Source organism: Artemia sp. Qi Xiang Cuo, chromosome 17 (assembly GCF_049724085.1).
Source record: "Artemia sp. Qi Xiang Cuo chromosome 17, ASM4972408v1, whole genome shotgun sequence".
Classification (NCBI taxonomy): Eukaryota; Metazoa; Arthropoda; class Branchiopoda; order Anostraca; family Artemiidae; genus Artemia; species Artemia sp. Qi Xiang Cuo.
The window spans coordinates 58078365-58101741 of NC_142810.1; the positions used below are offsets into that span (position 1 = coordinate 58078365).

General features: G+C 34.6%; 1 protein-coding gene across 1 annotated transcript in view; it reads left to right on the top strand.

The window, feature by feature from the left end:
• The window catches only part of LOC148942404 (salivary peroxidase/catechol oxidase-like), a 112305-nt gene that overhangs the window by 81487 nt on the left and 7441 nt on the right, over positions 1–23377 (top strand). The window contains exons 11-15 of the mRNA XM_089102888.1: positions 1582–1734; positions 6270–6444; positions 8354–8485; positions 11299–11445; positions 18627–18767. Coding sequence (XP_088959014.1) covers positions 1582–1734; positions 6270–6444; positions 8354–8485; positions 11299–11445; positions 18627–18767 — 748 coding nt within the window. The remainder of the gene's footprint in view (positions 1–1581; positions 1735–6269; positions 6445–8353; positions 8486–11298; positions 11446–18626; positions 18768–23377) is intronic.

Sequence of the window (23377 nt, forward strand, 5' to 3'; positions counted from 1 at the left end):
TCTTTGGGAAATCACACATAAAAAGCTTAGGATATTGCACATTATTCGTAAAAAATAATATCTATTAAGCTCAAAAAATTTATTATGACCCGGGAACATATAAGATATTTATGGAAGGGGTGGTCGTGCAAACTTCAGAGAAGGCTCATTTTGCTGGGAATTTTGGCATTTGGGGAAAAGGAGTTGCCCTTTTCCCCAAATGCCCCCCCCCTACCCCAAAAGCACAAAAAAATCTTTCTAAAATTTTGCGAAAAGCATGTGCAGGCTAGGTTTTCCAAATTGTGTAATAACTCACGAATTTGAAGACAATATTATTTTGTGTCATTTAAAAGAAAAATATTGGTTTCCAATAATATAAAAATTGACAATAACTTAACAGTAAAAGTTATTACTAATGACTAAAATATTAAAATAAAAATAGCCAATATTCATACTCGGGGTATGAATAGAATTGTAAAGTTTGGTAAAATTGATCGTTATTGAGATTTGTGTATCCGATTAGGTATTTTGATGTAAATTGGCTGCTAGTCTTTTGTTTTTTTTTTGTTTTTTTAGGTGTGTGCATTTTTGCCATCCCTCGGAGGTTTTTTACTTCTTGGGGTGGTCGTCGTTGGTGTTGTTTGTATTAGTTTTTTTTTTTTTTTTTTTTTTTTTTTTTTTTTTTTTTTTATAATAAATTCCTCTCTCTTCCTCTCTCTCTCAAATGAAAAAAAAAAAAATAATAATAATATTGCCTCATCAATCTTGTTTCATACAAGCAACCATTTTCTCGGCTCTTACTAAAATCAAGCCTTCGGTTTCGAGGTCAGTGCTCTTTTATATTTAAACTCAGGGTAGTAGCGTGCTAATTTTTGTATAGCTAAAGGCAGCTGAAGTTGGGATAGTAACTTGCCGGTACCCTTTGAAAGCCAAAAAACAAGTGTCTATAAAGTAGAGTAGCAATGGATACTATCATTTAAAAACGGGTGTTTAATTCTTTTAACTTTAAATTTGTCACTCTTTTGGAGGGGGGTATTGAGATTGAATATTTTGCCCCTATTTTCTTCTAGGTTTACTATTTTAATTTGTTTTCCCTGGAGTAACAGTCTCCCCATTGGTACCCTGTACGTAGAGGTTTGCTGAGCACTTTTTTCTGTATACGATTTTGCTGAGCGCTAAAATGTGCGATTGACAACTTCGTTTTTAAATAGCTCTGTTTAACTTGAGAACCGAAATTAGAAAGCAAACTGTGCCGACTTTTTATTACGGCCTAGGTATATATACAGTTATGGACGTTTGTTTCAGAGATGGGACAGATCATAGCGCCACAAACGGACGTGGTCAGTAAAGGAAACTACAGGTTCCCATCGCAAGTATGGCTCTAAAAATTTGTCAATGCGCGCGCGCGAAGGAGGAGCCAACAAAAAATGTGCGACACATAATGTGCCCCAAAACTCTTTAATACAGAAGATAAAAACGTACAAGACTGTATATATACCTAGGCTGTGCTTTCGATCCAATGAGGCCTAAACCTGGTACCAAACAGGCGACTTCCGTTTTAACACATTTCCTTTTTATGAAAATGGTATCCGTTTTTCTTAGATATCAGTTTACGAAAGGAATTAATGGACCCAGCAGCAGTGCATAACATGGGAGCAGTTGATCGCATCATGCTTGGCCTAACCAGTCAACAAGCAATGAAGAGAGATGAGTTCATCGTTGAAGAACTGACAAACCATTTATTCCAGACACCAAGTAATTTTTCCATATTATTAATTTTTCTTCTTGTTGTTCCTCTAATTTTGATATTTAGCAAAATACTCATTTTTTGTCTATTGCTAACAATGAAAATAAGCTTTAAAGAAACTTGAAATGCGATTTTTAACTAAACTTTTCATCTGATTTTTGTTCCATAATTTTGATTTCAATTTCTAGATTGGACCTGTATTAATAGATAACAATAACATAAAACATTTGCTTCATGAGGTTTTGGGTTCAAGTGTGTTCTAGTGAAGCGGGTTCTATTTATTATTTTTTACCCTGGCCACTTCGTATGTAAGGGGCTGTCATAGAAACTTTTGAGAGGTCTCATTCGATTTCAAATTGGGAGTTCTAGTGCCGATTCTTAAGAGTCGAGAGTGATTGGAGCGAAACCTTTCCCCCTGCTCTTTTTATATGCCCCCATCCTCAACACTCATTCTCAGCAAATTTTGAGCATTTCGTTTAAAATAGCCGAAAGACCCAAAAACTATGCCTCCGGAGAAGACATGAACTCCATATCCCCTCGGGTAGGGGTTATAAATTATGCATTGTTTGCTACAGTGCTTATTTGAGAAAACGGGAATATCTAAAACCAGGCGGATGCGAAAAGGCTAAGAGGGATAAAGTGGAATCTTAAGGGAATATTGAGGGTTATTAAAAACTAAATCAAAGGCAGTGTGTGCATTCACGTTATCAAAAGGCAGTATCTGTAATATCTTAGGAAGAGCTAAGGGCATTAAGCTGAAACTTTCAGGGCTAATATTGCTTCTACTATTCCAACTACTATTACTGCTACTATTACTACTACTATGTCTACTAATAATACTACTGCTAATACTACTACTACTGCTACTACTACTACTACCACTACTACTACTACTATTACTACTACTGCTACTACTACTAGCGCTACTACTACTAATACTACTACTACTATTGCTAAGACTACGTGCAACTGCCACTATATAAGACTCTGACTACTTGCTACGGAAAATAATTACAACTGCGATTACGCCCGCGACTGTAACTGCTTGCAACTGTGACTGCTACCATTTATGACAGTGACTGCTTACGACTGCCACTGCAACTACTTGTGACTCTGGCTGTAACTACTTGCAACTGCGACTGCTTGTGACTTTCACTAAAATTTCTACAGAATGAAACTATTTGCGATTATGTTTGCAATTATTTGAGACTTTAACTGCAGCCATTTGCGACAGTGACCTCTTGCAGTCACGACTGTGTCTACTTTGTGACTGTGACTGTCACTACTTGCGACTCTGACACCTTGCAACTGTCCCTACTTGCGACTGCGACCGTCACTACTTTTGACTGTGACTGTCACTACTTGCAACTACGACTGTTTGTGACTGCGACTATTCGTGCGTAGGACTCTGTCTACTTATGACTTTGAGTGCAACTACTTGCAACTGCGACTGCTTACGACTTTGACTAAGACTACTACCGACTGAAACTACTTACAATTATTTCCACAGCTATTTGAGAGTGCAACTGCAACTATTTGTGACCGTGACCACTTGAAGTTGCAACTATGACTACTGTTGACTGCGACTCATTATGACTGCAATAACTGCCAAAGACCGTGACTACTGATGACTGCTGCTATTTGTGACTATGACTACTCACGACTGCAGCATCTTGCGGTTGTGACTGCGACTTCTTATGACTGTGACAACTGGCGACTGGGAATTCTTGACATCCAAACTACTTTCAACTATAATTACTTTTTGGTGTAACTAATTTCGATTGTGACTACGATTACTTGCACCTTTGACTACTACTGTGACTGTTACTAATATCGACTGCAACGACTCACGAGTACGATTTCCAGTGAGTGAATGCTTGTGACTGTGACTACTTAAGATTGCGAGTTCTTGCAACTAAGACTACTAGTGACTCTGACTGCCTTTGAATACGACTAATTATGATTGCAACTGCGATAACTTACGGCAGAGACTACTTATGACTGCGACTACTTTCAACTGTCACTCCAACTAATTGCAATTGCGATTACTTTTGACTGTGACTACTTGTGACGACTTGCAACTGTAACTACTTGTGATTGCGACTACTTGCTACTGTGACTACTTGTGATTTTGTCCATGACTACTATTGACTACGAATAATTGTGATTGCGTCTCTGATTACTTGCAGCTGCAACTGCGAATAATTTTGACTGTGATTTCGGCTATTTGCAATTTCGACTGCAACTACTTATGACTGCGGCAACTTGTACTATGACTGCTATTACTTATAAATTTAACTACAACAGGCTATGAATACTTGCTACTGTGACTACTGGTGACTATAAACACCTTCGACTGTGACTACTTGTGATTGCGACTTTGCCTACTTACGACTGAATCTGTGACTACTTGTGACTACAACTACTTGGTACTACGGCTACATGTGACTGCGGTCACTTATGTTTGTTACTGCTGATACTAGCAACTGCGACTATTGACGACTGCCACTGAAACTACTTGTGACAGTTACTATTTGCGACTACGATTACGTGAGGATACATTAGATGTGCACACTCGGCACATTTGCTTAATTGTTGCTTCTAGTAAGCGTAATATGATTCAGCAAAATCAAGTACTTCTTTAGTTTTAGTAGGAGTTTGGGAGATATTTTCAATCGGATGGTAATAAAAGCAAACCAATTATCCGCAGACCCTCCACAAAAATGCACTTTATCTTCGTCTCCTGAAGTAACGTAATCTACTAGCACACAAAGTGACAGAATTCCTATTTTCTGGCTCTCTATTTTTCTTTCTGTCTGTCTGCATGTCTCTTCCTTTCTCCTTTTTATTTTATTTAAAAAGAAAAGTAACCATGACGAACCCCAGGCTTCTATTCTAATAACGATATATATATAACAAATTAAAAGAGGCTTGATTCTCGTAAATTCTCTTTTAGTTACGTTCGAACGTTGTCCTAAGGACCACGACAAAGGCTATATGAGAGCTATGTTAGATATGATATAGCTATATAATATGCTATAGCTATATCATATGATATAGCTCATATAGCTTTTATCAGAGCTATATGTGAATCTCTCATAGACTTAGATTATGCTGTCAATTTGAGCGTCCTAGATGAAAATATTAAAGGAATGAATACCAAGTTCAGAGTGTAAGAATAGGGTTGAAAATTAATGTCAAGAAGACTAAGTCACTAAGACTGATAATAAGTGAAAATGAAGAGGGGATGTTTGTTAACAAGAAGATCGATCAAGTGGACAGCTTCATTTACCTAGATAGTATTATTACTAAAAAAACGGCACATGCTGTGAAGATGTTAAAAGTAGAATAGTCAAGGCAAGTGTGTTTTTTCACAGTTGAAAAAGTCTGGACGAATTTGAAGATAAGTCCGTGAAGTTAGAGTAGATTATTGGAAACTAGAGTGATGGCAGAGGTTAAGCATTACTCCGAATTGTTGGCAATCCAAAAGACGGAGGAAGATTTCTCAGATGTTTTCCAGAGAAAGTTTTCGGTTTGTTTTGGGTACCCGTCTGACTGACCGTATTTCAAACTGTAAGCTATACGGAAGATATCGTTCAATCCGCTTTCTATGGCTACAATGATAGAAAGGCTGATATGGTAGGACACGTTCTGTGGATGAAAGATGACAGATTGCCAAAGATCAACCATGTCAGCCAACCATCTAGGGCCAAACGAAAAGCAGGTCTTCCTCAAATGGGATGGGTGGATGTTGTTAGGGAAGACTTAGGGCAATTAGAACTTCCTGGGAGGTTGCAAAAAGGGAGGGTTGGAATAGATTGGGATGGAGGAGGAGTATTCTCAGCTGTGTTGGCCTCTGGTGACTTGGTGCTGCAGTGAGTTGTTGGTAATAGCATTAACAGTAAATGAATTTTTAATGGAACTTTAAAGCTTTGTTTGTTTTCTCTTTTATGTTTCAGTTTTATTTTTTTAGTTTTATTTTTTTAGTTTTATCTTAGAAAGGATTCTAGTCTTCAATAATTTTCAGCACTATAAAAGCCACATTAGTAAGAAATAAGACATGTAAATTGGTAATTTTAAGTCAATAATTTTGGATTGTTAATTTTGTTATCAGTGGATCGATTTCAGTTGTCATTGTAATGCTTAATAATTTTTTATGCTTCTTTTTTCTGTCACATTTAATTTTTGCACGTGCACATGCACACGTACATTACGGTATTTACAGAAAGTATTTCTTCAAATAAATTTGACTTTACAAAAACTTGATACGCTCTTTTTTTGTACAGTCCGTTGCATTCGTTCTTAAAAAAGGAGAGAAGGGATAAATTTCATCCAAAGGCCGGGCGTTGACGCCCGGCGCCCGGCATCGATAATTTTCGACGTTTCCGTTGCCAGTTTTTCATAGGGACAATTGGCGTGCCTGTCACACTGTCTCGGGGAAGCTTAGATAAAACAATATCAAGTAAAAATCAATGTACTATCTCTTATATAATTTTCTATAGGCCTATAAAATTAAATATATCAACAAATTATCTAATTTCAGGAAGACCTTTTGGAATGGATTTAATAGCCATTAATATACAGCGAGGAAGAGATCATGGCCTTGCACCGTATATCGTATGGCGTGAGAATTGTGGCTTGACACCAATTGTCAATTGGGGCCAACTGCTTTCAATCATGGACGATGATACTGTTGGTCGTTTGAGGATTGCATACAAGTAAGTCTATTTGGGCTACCGTTTTGAATCATCTTTCGGTGATTCACCGAATCGGTGAATCACCTCAAATCGCCTTTCGATAACTAATAGGTGCTCTTTTGGATCTAAACTGAGGGTAGCAGATTGCTAATTCTTCCATACTGTAAAAAAAAAAACATAATAATAAAATAGACGACATAATAGTGCGGATCTCCCTGCATATAAAGCAAATATAAGCAGGGTTTAATATAATAAAATAAAATTTAGATTGTGTTCTTGCTTATTCCGTTTTTGTGTATGCCTCCTGCGTCTGCCTCCCTGATAGCAAACAGAATGATTTTTAAGTAATGTAACATATCCAACCCGTAAACGGCCCAGACAAGATTAAAGAAGTTCAATAACAGTTTACGAGGGAACAGACTGCGGAATGCTTTTCGACAATAGGATCTATTTGTCTTTTTGCACATCTGCATTTGTTTTGTTCTTTATATACTTTATATTCTTTATAATTTACATTTCTTTGTAATTACTTATAATTACATTTATTTTATAATTCATTATATATAACTACAATTACGTAATATAATAATATACTATACAATATATTAAATATCTATATATATATATATATCTAATATATTGTATATAATTAAATATAATTTTTAATTTATTATATTATTTATAATTATCTTTATAATTACAAATAATTATATTTATAATTATTATTCTTTATAATTATTTGTTCTTTATATTCTTTATATACTCCACTAGTGACCATATGTCATTTAGTAGGAAATAAAATTCATTCGTTGATAATAATATAATAAGTTATATACATGAGCAGTCATTGAATCACTTTATCAAAAATGAATCTTTGATTCTTTTGACTTTATATTTTTGGTTTTGAGAGGGGTATTAATCTATATCCGTGTTTCCACTGCGTGGGAGTTTTGGCAGGAAAAAGTCTAGGGCCAGGATTTCAGGACACGGTCGGATTTTCATCCCTAGACAGGATTACCACGGACATTACGTTCATAGTATTATTGTCAATTTTATATTAAAAGTTCGTGTTTGATTGGCGGTCCTAAAAACATTACGTCTTAGAAAAATCAACAAGTTGCTCATTTTCTGAGCAATTTATTTTCCTCCGGGAAATATCAACATTTCCCGGCCTTTTCACAATATCAGCATAAACATTCTTTCGCTTCAGTCGGTATTGGGTAATATTATCTAGGGTAATATCTATATATAAGTATATTTCTATAAGTATATATCTACATATCTATGATATTATATAGATATATAATATCATAAATATAATATACCAATGGTGATTTGTTTCTTATTTCATTCAATGTTTGCTATTGAGTCATGTTTTCCTAGCATAGCTATTTTAGCAAGTAAGACCCTACCTGTTTCCTATATACCTGGAGCAAGGCCGATTCAGAGAAAGGGATTACGGGGTTTCAACCCCTTCCCTTAAAATTTTTGTTCGACTCATAAAAACGTAGCAAAAATGCATAGAAACAAATTTTGATACGGTTTTTAAAGCTTTTTTAAGGTGAAAAAATTGAAAAAAAAACACGATCCCCCAACCACGACACCCTAAATTTTGAAAATTAATTTTTTTTGTCTTCACTAAGAAATTAGAGAAAACTCCCTCTCCGTCACCTATATTTTCGTGAATCGGTGTGCCTGATTACTCGATACTTAGGATGAAGAAGGGGGATTTATAAATGGGGTAGCTTGTAAAAATCTTTTATTTCTTGATTTTTGATGGAGAGACGGGCGGGGATCATATTTAACCTTTTTCTGAGACACATTTATTATTTCTACCCTCTTTTTTGTATCGTTTTAACCATCTATTTGAATGAGTCTCTCTTCAATAAGTGTCGTAAAAAAAAATTAAGTTTACTTTACTTATTTTCAGGAATGTTCAGGATATAGACCTATTCCCAGGAGCCATGGCTGAAAAACCTGTAATTGGTGGAATTGTTGGACCAACTTTTGCATGTATCTTAGGCCAGCAGTTTTTGAATTTACGACAAGGTGATCGCTTCTGGTAAGTTATGTCAGGGGCAAACTTATGAATAAAATAAAAATTAAGTACGGTGGCAGTGGCATATTGTTTCTCTTTTTTGATTTGTACAGTAAAGCAATGTTCAGCTTTCAAGGGTCAACTATATGATAGACTACTTAGAAGGAAGATTTAAGGCATAATTTTTGAAATGAGAAAAGCTGGAAGGTTGGAAAACGATTTATCCTATCTATACAGTGAATCCAGCTGAAGATACAGATACATAGTAATGGTAACACTGGGGTTTTATGCAATTTTCGCGGGTTCTACAGATTGTTGAAGGGAAGTAGCGAACTTTTTCTTGTCGTTTTTCTTTTGGTTTTTGGAGGTTAACAATCCTCACCTTTCATAAGTTGATTTATGTTTAAGCATAGGGGAGTCATTATTTACCCATGCAGGCTTTGCTTCACTTTTTATATTTTATTGTTTGTGGAATAAAAGTTCTTTAAAAAAAATTTGGGAACAAATTAATTCTTAAATAAGACGCATGTAAACCATGTTCCCTACCATTTCATTTTTCCGCTGAGGCGTCACAATTGTGACGCAATTGTGATTGCGTTAAAATTGTGACGTCACAATTTTAACGTCACAATTGTGACGTTAAAGTTAAGTAAAATAACAATTCACTCATAAATCTTGGCAACAGTAATGACTGTTGTGTGGCTATTTAATTATTTTGTTTCTTAATTGAAATGCTGCTACTAAGCTTAAGTTTTTCAAAATTAACAAGTATTTAATTTTATATGTACTTAAGTACTGACATCTAACTTGACTATTTAAAGTTAGGATTTAAGAACTAATTGTTTCAAATTACTTTGAACTTAAATGCATTCCATTATATAGCTTGTGAATTATTTCAAATGAATTTTCTTTGTGACATTTAAGTCAATTGTTAACGTTAATTACACTTCTGACGTTAAAGTCAAAGAAAAACAAATATCACTCATATATCTAAGCAACAGTTGTGACTATGATGTGACCTTATAATTATCTTTGTTGTCTTAAGCTATTCCGAATTGACAAGTATATAAGTGTTAAAGTACTTAAGCATTAAGTACACTTAAGTATCGAACTTGAATATTTTAAGATACCTTTTGAGATTTAACTGATTCAAATGACTTTGAGCAAAAGGTTAATAAATGAATTCTATTTTATGGCCTGTGAATTATTTCAAGTAAAGTTTTATAATTTAAAATTTTTGGTTGGAAAAAAGGCAGCTCAATTAATAATACAAGGTAAAATACTTATTCATTTTCGGTTGATGGATTTTGTATAGATAACATTTCAATCAATAAACAAGATAACAGTAATGACCGTTTCTAACACATTCATTCTTATGATGTATGATGTTAACATACTACCGAAACGGAATTCAGTTACAATATACAAAATAAAAAAAAAAAAATGCAAAGGAGGGAACTAGGTTCAGAGAAGACGAACCAGAACCAAAGTTTCATTTGGTTTCCCTTCATTTCCTTTTTTCAGAACCAGGAACAAAGGAAACGAAGAAACAAATAAAGTAAACAAAGATAGCTAAGGAAAGAAACAGAAACTTTGTTACTTAGTGGGATTTTTACCTACTTTTTGAAATGAAAACAGCATATATTTGTTCGATAAGATCTAACACATACAATTTAACTTTATACAATTTTTCTAACTTTATACAATTATATTTTATACATATGTTTTTTTTTTATTTGGACTGTATGTGCACTAAAACTACACTCAAACGACCAATATTTAATTTACTTGTAGCGGGAACTAGACACTACTCCGCCTTGTCCGGCATCTATAATTTACCAGCAGCCATTTTCCGCTAGGCTACACTAGGTCCTGTGAAACATCATCGACATGGTATAGCCAATCCCAGCCCCAAAACTGACCGAAGAGGTGGAAGCCTCCAAATGGCTCTATTTCATTATCCGCCATTGACCACCAGTCTTTCTCATGGCTTCCAGGTCAACGTTTCCTATGTTGAAGTGGATTTATTTGGATGTATCATGGTGTATTTTAATAACCGACTTTCAGATAAATTGGTGGATATCATAGCGCAGACAATGGCCCTTCACAAGAGCTGCCATCTCTTTGCAATTTTTGATACAGTTTGTTATTTGCTACGCTTGGGGAACTCCTAATTAGATACTTGTTCATTGCGCTAAAAAGGTCAAGTATGAAAAAGAAATTTCTGATCAAATGCATCCAGCCTTCAGTCTTTCTTAGCCTTTATGTGAGCCTTTTTTAGCGAACTTTAGCCTAATTTTTTACACCTATATAGGAAAGTACTTCTGACGATCACATCATCACATCACATCATGTACTACAATTTTAGTTGTGAGGCTTAAGCCTTGACGTTTCCAGAGTGATTTATTGATCTGAGCCATTCTGGCAGAGTTCTAGTAAATACACCTTTTAAATGACTAATATAGCCTATAACATATAGTTAAGCATCCATATTTGGGGTGCGGTAGGCTAATGCACTAAATTGCCCCTCATTAAAGTGTTAACAGGATTTACTAGTCACTAGGGAGGCTGGAGTATCAGAAGGCAACTTGAATCAATTAAATTCTATCAGCCATGAATAAAGTGTTTTTTTTTTTTTTTTTTTTTTTTTTTTTTTTTTTTCGAAGAACAATGTTCTGTCACTATCAAGAAATGATTCCACCGCTATCATTCTTAAATTATGACCATGCACTCAATCTCTATAAAGAAAACACTTTCATTGTAATTTTTCTGTAACTGACCCTTTGATGGCCTTAAAAATAAAAGGAAAAGAGATTATATTAACTTATTTACTGTAGGTATGAACTTGGAGATCAGCCAAGCTCATTCACTGAAGCACAGCTTCGTGAACTCCGAAAAGTAACGCTTTCAAGAATTCTGTGTGATAATTTGGACGACATTGAAACTTTGCAGCCATGGTTGTTTCTTGTTCCTGATGATGAAGTGTAGGTTTATTTATTTTTACTTGTTGTTTAAATTTTTACATATTCATCAATATATTGATGCTTCAGCCTGCATCAAACTTTGATATTTTATAGCAAAAATTTTTTAGTTTAAAAAGTTGCTGTTCAAGTTAAATTTTGAAATATTAGATTTTTGGACACTGTCCAAAGAGTCTACTTTCATATAATTCCGACTAAGAAGTGCGCTTTTAGTTTTTGGGTATACCTCTATGAGGTTAGGTTACCTCTATGAGGAAATTACCTCTATGAGCTAATTTCGTAAGCCAATAACATTATACTATTTGGGTATGCCAGAATAGGAAGCCCATTGCCTTTTGAATCCAAACAGGAATTGCGGACATTCACCTGTGAATGTCGACATTAATCAGATTTCGGAAATTCACGGTAACATATATACATGTTTAAATACATTGTAAACATTGTAAATAAATGAGAAATGAGAAATATGGGAAATGACTCTTAATTTTGATATTTTATAGCAAGAATTTTTTAGTTTAGAAAGTCTCTGTTCAAGTTAAAATTCAAAATATTAGATTTTTGGACACTGTCCAAAGAGTCTACTTTCGTATAATTCTGAGTGAGAAGTGCGCTCTGAGTTTTTGGGTATACCTCTATGAGGTTAGGTTACCTCTATGAAGAAATTACCTCTATGAGGTAATTTTGTAAGCCAATAACATTATACTTATTGGGTATGCCAGAATAGGAAGCCCATTGCCTCATCTTTTTATAACCTGGTTTGTTCCCGTGGAGAATTTTAAGCCAATAAATAGAAGAAAAAATTAAATTCAACTGATTGGTCCTTCTGTATGAAATTTTAAGCCAATGAAAAGAGCGAAAATTTCTCAATCACTAGTTTTTTTTATAAGTAAAATGTCTATTTGTTTTTGGTGAGTCTCTATATTTTTCTTACTTTTTTTTAAATAAAACAAATAAAAGCATTCATACATAACACTTTCTCTTCGTTACAAGTTCTAATTATTATGTGACCATATTTCTGTTCGTTACGAATCCCAATGTGGCTCTTTAATTCTTTCTGACGATTTTTTTGAAATATTTCGTTAAATCAGTGAAAAATCAAGAAAAGCAAGAAATTAAACGACGAAACCGTGAAATACTTAAAAAGAAAGGAATAAAGGACAAAAAGAAGCCAAAGTGGGAGCAGAATTTTTTTTTTTTTTAAACTGAGGAAAAATATTTTTTCAGGAAAAAAAAGGAAGAACTAAACAGAGTGAACGATATGATACAAAACGAAACAATTAAGTTAAACAATTAAACAATAAGGCCATTAAAATTTAAACCTAACAATTATGCAATAAATAAAAGTTCAAATAGGGATAAAATCCTTTTAATAGACAGTGTTTTTTATAACAATGATAGAAATTCACAAAAATACCAGATATTTCGGTCACATATACAGTGACCGTCATCAGTGGTAAAACTAAAATAAAACAATTTAAACCAAAAGTTTATATACTAAATCAAATAACACTACATATTGTTTGAATCTCTAATTCTTTTCAAAGCAAAGGCGGAAGCTATTCTCTTTTACCTTCTTGAATTCGGTTCATTAGCGTTCAATGATAACATTTGGACATAGGTCAAGTACATTGGGTGAATTGAACTTTACTCTGTCAGATTTTAATAAATTATCATATATAGAGTCCAGCCCAAATTCACCTGTGTCCCAATTCAAAGCAATATTCTTGAATAAGATTTTCTTTATTTCAAGAGTTTCACGAAAATTTTTGCTTTAAACCCCGATCCCTAGAAATCAAAGAGACATTCTCAAACAAAATAAAATGGTCTGGAAAATTAAAAATATGCTCTGAAAGGGCTGAAGTGAAATCTTCAGACTTAGAATCTTACTTTAAAGCCGAAGAAATAGAATCTTTGTGTTGTAATAATCTCATTTCCAAACTCTGGTTAGTACGTCCCACATATGAGCTTCCGCAAGTACATGGGATCTGACAAACCCCACTTTGTTGCCCCAATGAAGTTAGATCCTTCCCAGAATTTAGAAAACTACCCAAAGTATTATTACTCTTTAAAGCTACCCTTAGACCATTGCTTTGTAAAATTCTTTTAAGCTTTTCACTTAGCCCGGGTACATATGGTAAGGAACAAAAAACATCCTTCTCCCTAGTTGTCTTCAAGACTTCCTTAGAAATCTCTAGAAACATTTTTCTTCTTTTTGGAAAAGGCTGGTTAATTAACCATTCTGGATACATGTTACTTATTAGTATTTTCTTTAGAAAAGACAACTCCTCCCCAACAAATTTTGGAGAGCAAATACTAAAGATCCAATCAGTTAAAGAAATGATCAAACAAATTTTTACTTGGCGAGCGTGACCGGAACTATAAGAAAAAAATCTATTGTTACTTTGGGTAGTTTTCTAAATTCTGGGAAGGATCTAACTTCATTGGGGCAACAAAGTGGGGTTTATCAGATCCCATGTACTTGTGGAAGCTCATATGTGGGACATACTAACCAGAGTTTGGAAATGAGATTATTACAACACAAAGATTCTATTTCTTCGGCTTTAAAGCAAGATTCTAAGTCTGAAGATTTCACTTCAGTCCTTTCAGAACATATTTTTAATTTTCCAGACCATTTTATTTTGTTCGAGAATGTCTCTTTGATTTCTAGGGATCGGGGTTTAAAGCAAAATTTTCGTGAAACTCTTGAAATAAAAAAAATCTTATTCAAGAATATTGCTTTGAATCGGGATACAGGTGAATATGGGCTGAACTCTATCTATGATAATTTATTAAAATCTGACAGAATAAAGTTCAATTTATCCAATGTAGTTGACCTTTGTCCAAATGTTATATCATTGAACGCTAATGAACTGAATCCAAGAAGGTCAAAGAGAATAGCTTCCGCCTTTGCTTTGAAAAGAATTAGAGATTCAAACAATATGTAGTGTTATTTGATTTAGTATATAAACTTTTGGTTTTTATTTTTACCACTGATGACGGTCACTGTATATGTGACCGAAATATCTGGTATTTCTGTGAATTTCTATCATTGTTATAAAAAACACTGTCTATTAAAAGGATTTTATCCCTATTTGAACTTTTATTTATCGTCATGGAAAGGCAGTGTGGTCTCCGAAATTATCTATAACAATTATGCACTATCACCAAATGGTGATTTTCTCTATACACCTTCGGTATAAGATTATTACCACGATTTTCAAATTATACCCAGGTACTAAATTGTGTTTTCTCATTCAAATTGCGAGTTTTACGGAAATGTAAATATTAACTAACGAAAAATTAAGGCCAGCAATTCGTGAAAATCTGCTTCTTCTTCGCAGGTTTACGAGGTATGTAGATGGCAGGGTGTATTGATTCAATGTGAAATATATGATCTGACGGGAGGGGGAATGTATGATATGATTTATAATTTAAACCTTAAAATAAAATTAAAATAAGAAATGTAAAACGCTTGAAGTTTCTAATTATTATTTATATAATATTTTGTAAGTATCATTTTGTGCATCGATATTTTGATATCGAACTACAAAACCATTAGCAATTTTTTTCGACGACGTAACATATTTTTTTTAATTGTTTTATTTTTTAATTATTTTTACGCGGCAAAAATATACTATAAGCTATTTCGGAATTCGTTGTTGTTGTCAACATAATTTCATCAATACATCAGGGTGCTATATTAATTCTGCAAAATATATTTTGCAGAATTAAGCACATTTTGACGTCCATATATTAGCATGCTCATGACTAGAAGTTATTTGCGTAGGACTGGATTAATTAAAAAGGTTTTATATCGTAATTTAAAAAATCTGCATTATTTTCAAATTATGTTTCCATTATTTTTCATGAAACTTAGAAGACTTACATTTTTTAAATTACATATTTTGTTTAGTTTAAATTATATTTTGAAATACTCCAATGAATTCACTTTAATGAAAACAAAATACATTAAAAGTTTTTTTTTTACTTTTTTGAGTTTAATAAATTAAAAAAATATTCATACTTTCAGGAATAAATATCAGCATATGAATATTAAACTAGCAATCCGCGATCATTGTTTTTTTGCAGTAAAGTGCAAATTATGTTCTAATCTTGAAAAGGCATGGGTGTTGTCAAACCTACTCACTTTACTTCTTGCTCGTTTCGAGTTTGACTCAGTTATGTATCGTAATTTCTGTTCGTTTTGAGTCTAATTTATTCATTGATCGTGATTTGTGGTAGTTTTATGCTTGGGAGATTATTTGAATTTATTTCAGCTCATTTTGGGTTTAATTGAGCTCTTTACCTTTCTCTGAAAAACTTGTTTTGTGGAAAAAGATTTTCAAATTAATTTCTGTTCGTTTTTTATTGACATAGTATTTTTCATGGAAAAGAAATTTTTTTTATAACTTTTCGTTTTTTTCCGTAGGAATCCATAGTTTGGCTTGCTTTTTGTATGTTGGAGAAACTTTTTCAACAATTTTTAATCCTAACACAAATAATATTGTTTAACTTGATTTTGTGCCTCCTCAAGTTGACCTAAAAATAAAACTTGATACCATTCCTAAAAAAATCTATCCATGCGACATCTTGGATACGCTTGCAATCTTTTGATTTATTTAAATTGCGACAGTAGCATCAGAAATAGTAGCAGCCCTGAAAGTTTCAACTTGATACCCCCAGTCGTTCTCGAGATATTGTTGAGATGTCTTATTGGCAACCACACACAGTGTATTTTGCTCTAGTCTTAACAGCAAAATTTAGTTTTGAAGCATAATGGGCAAATTGCATAACTGTGGGAGGTTGATAAACTAAATATCCGTAGAGACATAGCTGCTCGACCGTTCTACTGTGCTGAACAAAATGGCTGTCACAAATTTTGATTAGATGTGTTTGGAAAATGATAGGCTTGGGAGGAGTGCTGCTTACCTTAAAATAAATTTTGACTCTAAAGAAGGCACTAGAACTTTTAATTTCCAGTCGAATTAGCTCCTTTACAAGAGTTAGAGATGTCATTAACCATGACAGAACAGTATTGCCTATGATATTTCGAATATGCCCTTTTGAAAACATGCATACACATAAATATTTCGTCCAATTAGAATTTCTCCCTAAATGTTCCCTAGAAGTTTTACCTTAATACCCTTACCGTCATTAGTTGCAGCAGCCTTAGAAGTAGTATTAAAAGAATGCACAAAGTGTCTTCTGGCTAGTTCAAAATCCGTCACAACTTGCCCTTAAAGGTCTAACTTAATAATGTAAGCTGTTATTGAGATATTGCTTTGTCACCTTTTTGAAAATCAACATACTCATAGTTTGTTTTGATTCAGTTCAAAGTCTGCCTAAATATTCCTTCAAAGCTTTACCTTAATACCATTAGCTTGCATAGTAGCAACAATTATAGTAGCAGTAGTAGCAGTAGTAGTAGTATACGCGTAGCACCTTGGTTTTCAATAACATCCCCTTTAACACGCGCTTAAAGTTTTAGTTTAATACCATCAACCGTTCCTGAAGCATTGCTTTTACGTTTTCTTGAACACCTGTGTGGGCATAGTGTGTTCCGACTTTGTTTAATAAAGTTTCAATATTCCCCAAACTTTTTTTTTATCTTAATACACTTAGCTTTAGTAGCAGTAGTAGTAGTTGCAGTAAAATTGATAGTAGTAGCCTTGGCTCTAGTGACAGTAGTAGTAGTAGCATTAGTAATAATAGCAGCAGCAGTAGTAGCAGTAGTTTTAGTATAAGTAAACGCAGTAGTAATAGGATACAAATATTTTTTTTTCGTTATTTCAACATCCCCCACAACAAGCCCTGTTAGTTTCAATTTCACACACCAAACTGATCCTAAGATATTGCTGTTAGGCCCTTTTGACAACCTGCATACAGACGGCACGTTGTGATTCAGTTCACCTTTCTCCTCAAAATTCCCTGAAAATTTCACGTTCATACCCTTAGGAATTATTGCAATAGTAGTCACAGTAGTAGTATTAGCACTAGTAGTAGTAGTATTGATAGTAGTAGCACTATTAATAGTGGCAGCAGTAGTTTTAGTGGCAGTGATAGCAGCGGCATTAATGGTAGTAGTATTGATAGTAGTAGCACTAATACTAGTGGCAGCAGCAGTGGCCGCTGTTTTGTCATTTGAACATCCCTCTCGTAAATTTCCGGAAGTTTCAACTGAATACAATTAGCCGTTGCTATGACACTGTTGATATGTCCTTTTGATACCCTATGTATTTATATACTTCTGTAAATTTTCATCTTAATGCTCTTAAGCCTTACATGTAGTTATTATTGTTGCAGTGCTAGTGGTAGTAATATTAGTAGTAGCGTGCACCTATTTTATTTTGGTCAATTCATCTTCCTCTTTGAGCATTCTTTGAAGTTTCCAACTTAATACCCAAATCCATTCTTGAGACACTCTCTTTGGACAATGTGCATGCACATAGTTTTTTTTATTCAGTTCAAGTTTCTCCTCAATATTTTAAATGTATTAGTGTGGTAGTAGCAACAGTGACAGTGGTAGTAGTTGTAGTAGTAACAGTAGCATTCAAATATTTCCTTTTTGGTCAATCGGTCATCTCCATTATCAGTTCCTGAAAGTTCCAAATTAATATACTCAATCATTTCTGAGTTACACCCTTTTGACAACCCTTATACACATCGTTACATAACGTGTTTTGATTGAGTTCATTAATCCTTTCTACATTTTTTGAAAGGCTCACCTGAATGTCCTTTGTCTCTTTGGAAAGTAATAATAATCTTTACGGAAAGTCAAAACATATGCTATATGTAAACAATGAAGGAATTACCTAACTCACAGCCCTTTCCCTGAGGGCCGTGGGGAGGCATCCCTGGGGGAATAATTACTGGACCTTTCAACAATGCTGAAAAAATAGATGCGTCAAAATTTTGATTGGATGTTTGTTTTGGGAAATGATTCGCATGGGCGATGGGGGCCTGTTGCCCTCAAATCACTGTTGACTCTTAAAAAGGGCACTATACCAAGAAATGCCCCATCGAAAGTTTATATGACCACCCAATCCACAAAAACCTTATATTCTCCCTGGGCATAACTTGTAATATGTTTGTTTGTTTTACTAACATGTTAGTTAAAATATGTTTGTTTTCCTAGCATTTTATAACATTACAAAATTATAGTATGTTTGTTTTACTTGTTTTAGGAATCCTCGTGTATCCTGTCGTGGCTCCAATATTCCCAAATCAGATCTTAGTGCATGGAAGGAGACAGTTAGACCAAGACCAATAAACTTACATGCTCAGATTTTTGAAGATAATGAGGAGACTACTCAAACTAGTATAAGGTAAGCTCTAGATCGTGATCAAAATGTATGCAAAATCTTATAGTTAAACTTTTTTGTCCCTAGGTCTCCCCATCTGAGACGAACCAGCATGGGCGCCAATAAGCTGAATTCCAGGGGGGGGGTAAACCTCGTCTAATTGACACTTTTTAAGCTATATAGTAGAAATCTCAGAACAAAAACATAAAAATAAGGCAGCATCATTCAGCCAGGGGGGGGCCGGGCGCTGCCCCCCCCGCCCCCCCGATATGGGCGCCCATGCTAACCAGGTCTATTCACACCTGAAAGCGGGGCTTTTCCAAGATTTTTCTTTAGGTTGTTATGCAATTGGGAGCTTCTTGGGGCAGTATCATATAATGTCAGTGTTGCCGCTTTGAGCCATAAAAATAAATCATACAATTTTATGTCAGTATTGCCACTTTGAACCATAAAAATATATCATACAATTTTATGTCAGTGTTGCCACTTTGAACCATAAAAATAAATCATACAATTTTATGTCAGTTTTGCCATTTTGAACCGTAAAAATAAATCATACAATTTTATGTCAGTTTTGCCACTTTGAACCGTAAAAATAAATCATACAATTTTATGTCAGTGTTGCCACTTTGAACCATAAAAATAAATCTTACAATTTTATGTCAGTGACAACGACTACTTGTGACTGCGACAACTAGCAACTTTGACTACCTGTGACCCCCACTACTTGCAAGTGCAACTACTTGTGACTACAGCTCCTTTTGACTGCGACTGTGACTAAGATTACTTGGGATTGCAATTGTGACTACTTGTAACTATGAATATCTGCAACAACGACTGCATGCGACTACTTGTGACTGTGATTGTGACTATTTATTGCAGTATTTTGATTTTTTTTTATCAATTTTTAATTAAATCAACTCTGGCGGGCGATCGAGTTTTAGGATGCACAAATGATCGGCAAGTCCCATGGAATCACAGGTGAGCGGGGCACCCTATGATTTTCCTACTGTTTAGGTTTACAACTATTCGTCGCAGTCATACTACTACCAGCTCTAAATGGGTGCCTGGAGAAATCTGGGGGGGGGGGGGGAACATGGGAAGCGTCGGATTATTTGTCCCCAACCACGCATTGCACTCACGGCCGAAGGCATTGATTCAGGAGATCGGTACCTGCGCAACGCAGACCATTGGTCAGCATGCGAAAAAGTTTAAGTTCTTGTACTACTACGACTATATATATTCGATATTAATCTGTGTTTATGTTTAAACCTCAGGTAGGAATGGCGTATATTGGTAAGTCATAATGTGTTTACATAAACAGCATTTTAGCATTGTTGGTTCAAAAGGTAATTTTTATATACAAATCGTCTTCAAAATACATAATCTGATTTCGAGTTTTCGTTTTTGTATGCAAAAGTGTTATATATAATATATAATATAGTATGCAAATGTGTGTATAAAACTAAATAAATGCCTTTCCATCTTATTGTAATTTGCTTATGTTGAACCTCAGAACCTATTGTGCTTCTATTTGTGAAAACAGGCCTTTATTCAATTTATATTTAATAAGCTCAGGTAGGCATGGAGTACTATGGGGACCCCACATCTTTTTATCAGAAAAATGCCCTTTATAAAATTTAACTTGTTTAATCTTCAATTGCAATATTTAAACTCTTGGTCTAACTGTTACTATGAGACGTCCTGAAAGAGTTCGTTACTCAATTTAAGCCTGCAAATACAGACGAGTGATGCCTCATACAAGTTAAATCAAGAGTCTAAAATCAGCAAAGGCTACTCGGCAATTTCAATTTGATTCGACCATTCATAGCCAGAGGGTCAGAGCTAGGTGCTAGCCTACCTCCACTCGAGGCTTTAACCGTGAGGTTTTGTGAATAGTTGAATGAATTTTATGTCTGAATTGAAAGTGTAAAGTTGTGTTTGAAAATAGAAAGAATTTTTCACACTTTCGTCTTCTTGATTAGTTTAGGTAGAGAGGCTAGGGTTTACAAAGAGAGTTGGATTTACAGGGAGAGCTCTGTGATAAGAAATATATTTACGGAAGGGAAAGAAAGAGAATTGTTGAAGCTTAATGCTTGTGGTCTTCAGTCAATTAATGTAGTAATTTCGTACCGCGGGGGAAGTAATTTTGCAACCCTGCCGGTTGTTCCAATTTGTTGCAACCCTTGCCGGTTGTTGGAAACCGACAAGGCCGGGACACATAGAAATCCGTGGTGCGTTAGGGCTACCCCTGCCCTTGCGGTACTTCCAGGTCACTCTCGTGGCATCTGAGATCTCCAAATAGTGGTGGAGGTGGAGTAGGGAACCCCTCGCCTACAGTTATATTAATAATTTATAATATGTTTTTAATAAATAACATTTTAGTATTTTGACTCAAACGCTTTGGTAATGTTAGATATAAAGTTATAGCCTATTCAACATACAAATATATTATGAATTTGTGCGTAAGAAGCTAATAATAGCACAGAATCGCTTTACAAAAAGAAAGAAAAACCAAAATATTAACGTATGATAAATTATATTATATAAATTATATAAATAATATATTTTCAAAGCAAGTCATTTAGGTCCAATAATTGAGTGTCACGGGATTACATGACCCTCTATAGCACTGGGAAAACGGATATAAGTTATGTAATTTCCCTATGGTGTACAAATAGTATTTCTTATTGGGAAATATACAGAAATTTTTCGGGGGAAATTTTCAGCGTATGATTTCCAACGGAGAGAGTTCTTCATGGGAGAAAAGTTTTTTAGGGGTATTTTCCAAGGGAGTAAAGTTTCCGATTTGAATTTTCCATGGAAAATTTTACACAAAAGAGAAGGGAGATGATTTCCTGGCATAATTTGAAAAGTGGTCAGAAATTAAAGAAAAAACAAGTTTTTTCTACTGAAAGTAAGTAGTGACATTAAAACTTAAAATAAACAGCAGTTTTTTTGTGTATGAGGGTGCTTACCCCTTTCGTTGCTTCCTTCATGTCCATGCTGGTATATCACTATCACATTTTAGTCTAAGTTAGTGGGAGTATGGTTTGCAACTGAGTCATTAAGAGGCCAAATTGATCAAGTCCGCTCATATTCAGTTTTAGGTTAATGTTACACGAAAGCAATTTGTAATCTGTTTTAACAAAAAGGGTCGAGGAAGGGGTTCCAACCGTTTTTAAAGTAAAAATGTTTGAGGAAAGGGCAGATTCTCTCATATGTGGAGTAATTTATGTTCATTTTAAGTTTTAATATTGCTCCTTACTTTCAGTTGAAAATCTTTTTTTTATTTAGTCATTGTAAGAGCTGACTGAAAACTCCCTTTTGTCATTTCAGTCAAGAATTCCTTACTCCCTTTACGTCCATATTGGAATGTCATCGGTAACGATCATAGTCTGTGTTTGTTATACTATGGTTTGTAACTGAGTCATTAAGAGGCCAAATTGATTAAGTCCCCTCATGTTTAGTTTTAGGTTCATGCTGTTACATGAAAACAAATTGTAATCTGTTTCAAGAAATCGGGGTGATGAAGGGGTTTAAACCCTTTTTAAAGAAAAATGTTAGAGGAGGGGGCAGCCTCTCTCGCATACAGATACATTTCTATTTACCTCAAATTTCTGTTAATTTATTTGTTAATTTTGTTATTTTCTGTTCAAACAGTTTGTGGTAACGAACTGTAAGTAAGGAGCGACCCGGCTCAATGGTAACCGAAACTATAGAAAACGGGTTTCTGATACCAATAGATACATCAAAAGAATCAAATTTCAATGCTGATTTCAAATATATAACTTTCATCAAGTTTAATGCTACCCATCAAAAGTTACGCGCCTGAGAAAATTTGGCTGATTTTCAAAAAAAGGGGGAAAGACCCCCTAAAAGTTATAGAACCTGAATGAAAATCCCACCATCATATTCAGCGTATCAGAGAACCCTACTGTAGAGGTTTCAAGCTCCTGTCTATAAAAATGTGATATTTTATATATTTTGCCAGAAGAAAGATCACGTTTGCGTGTTTATTTGTTTGTTTGTTTGTTTTTTTTCCAGGGATGATCCTTTCGATCCAATGGTACTAGAAAATCGTAGGAGAGCTCATTCGAACGAACATTAAATGTTCTATTTCTCTATTTAAGTGACCAAAAAAAATGGAGGGCAGCTAGGCTCCTTCCAACGCTTATTTTTTCCCCAAAGTCACCCAATCAAAATTTTGAGATAGCCATTTTGTTCAGCATGGTCGAAAAAATGATAAATATGTCTTTTAGGATGACTTAATCCCCCGAAGTTCCCAGAGGGAGGGCTAAAAGTTATGAACTTTACCCAATGTTAACATATAGTATTGGTTATTGGGAAGTATACAGAAGTTTTCAGAAGGTTTTTTTTTGTGGTTGTGGGAGGGAAGGGTGGGTCGGTGGTTATGTTGGAGGATCTGTTCATGAAGGACGCTTTCATGGGGGAAGGGAAATTGCCATGAAGGGGGCGCCGGACTTGCCAGCATTATTTATTGGTTATTGGGAAGTATACAACCATTTTCAGGAAAGATTTTTTCTGGAGGGGGGTGGGGCTAGAGGAGGGGGGTACTCGGGAGAATATTTCCGTGGAGGATGTTTCTTTGGGGTAAGGGACTTTTCTATGAA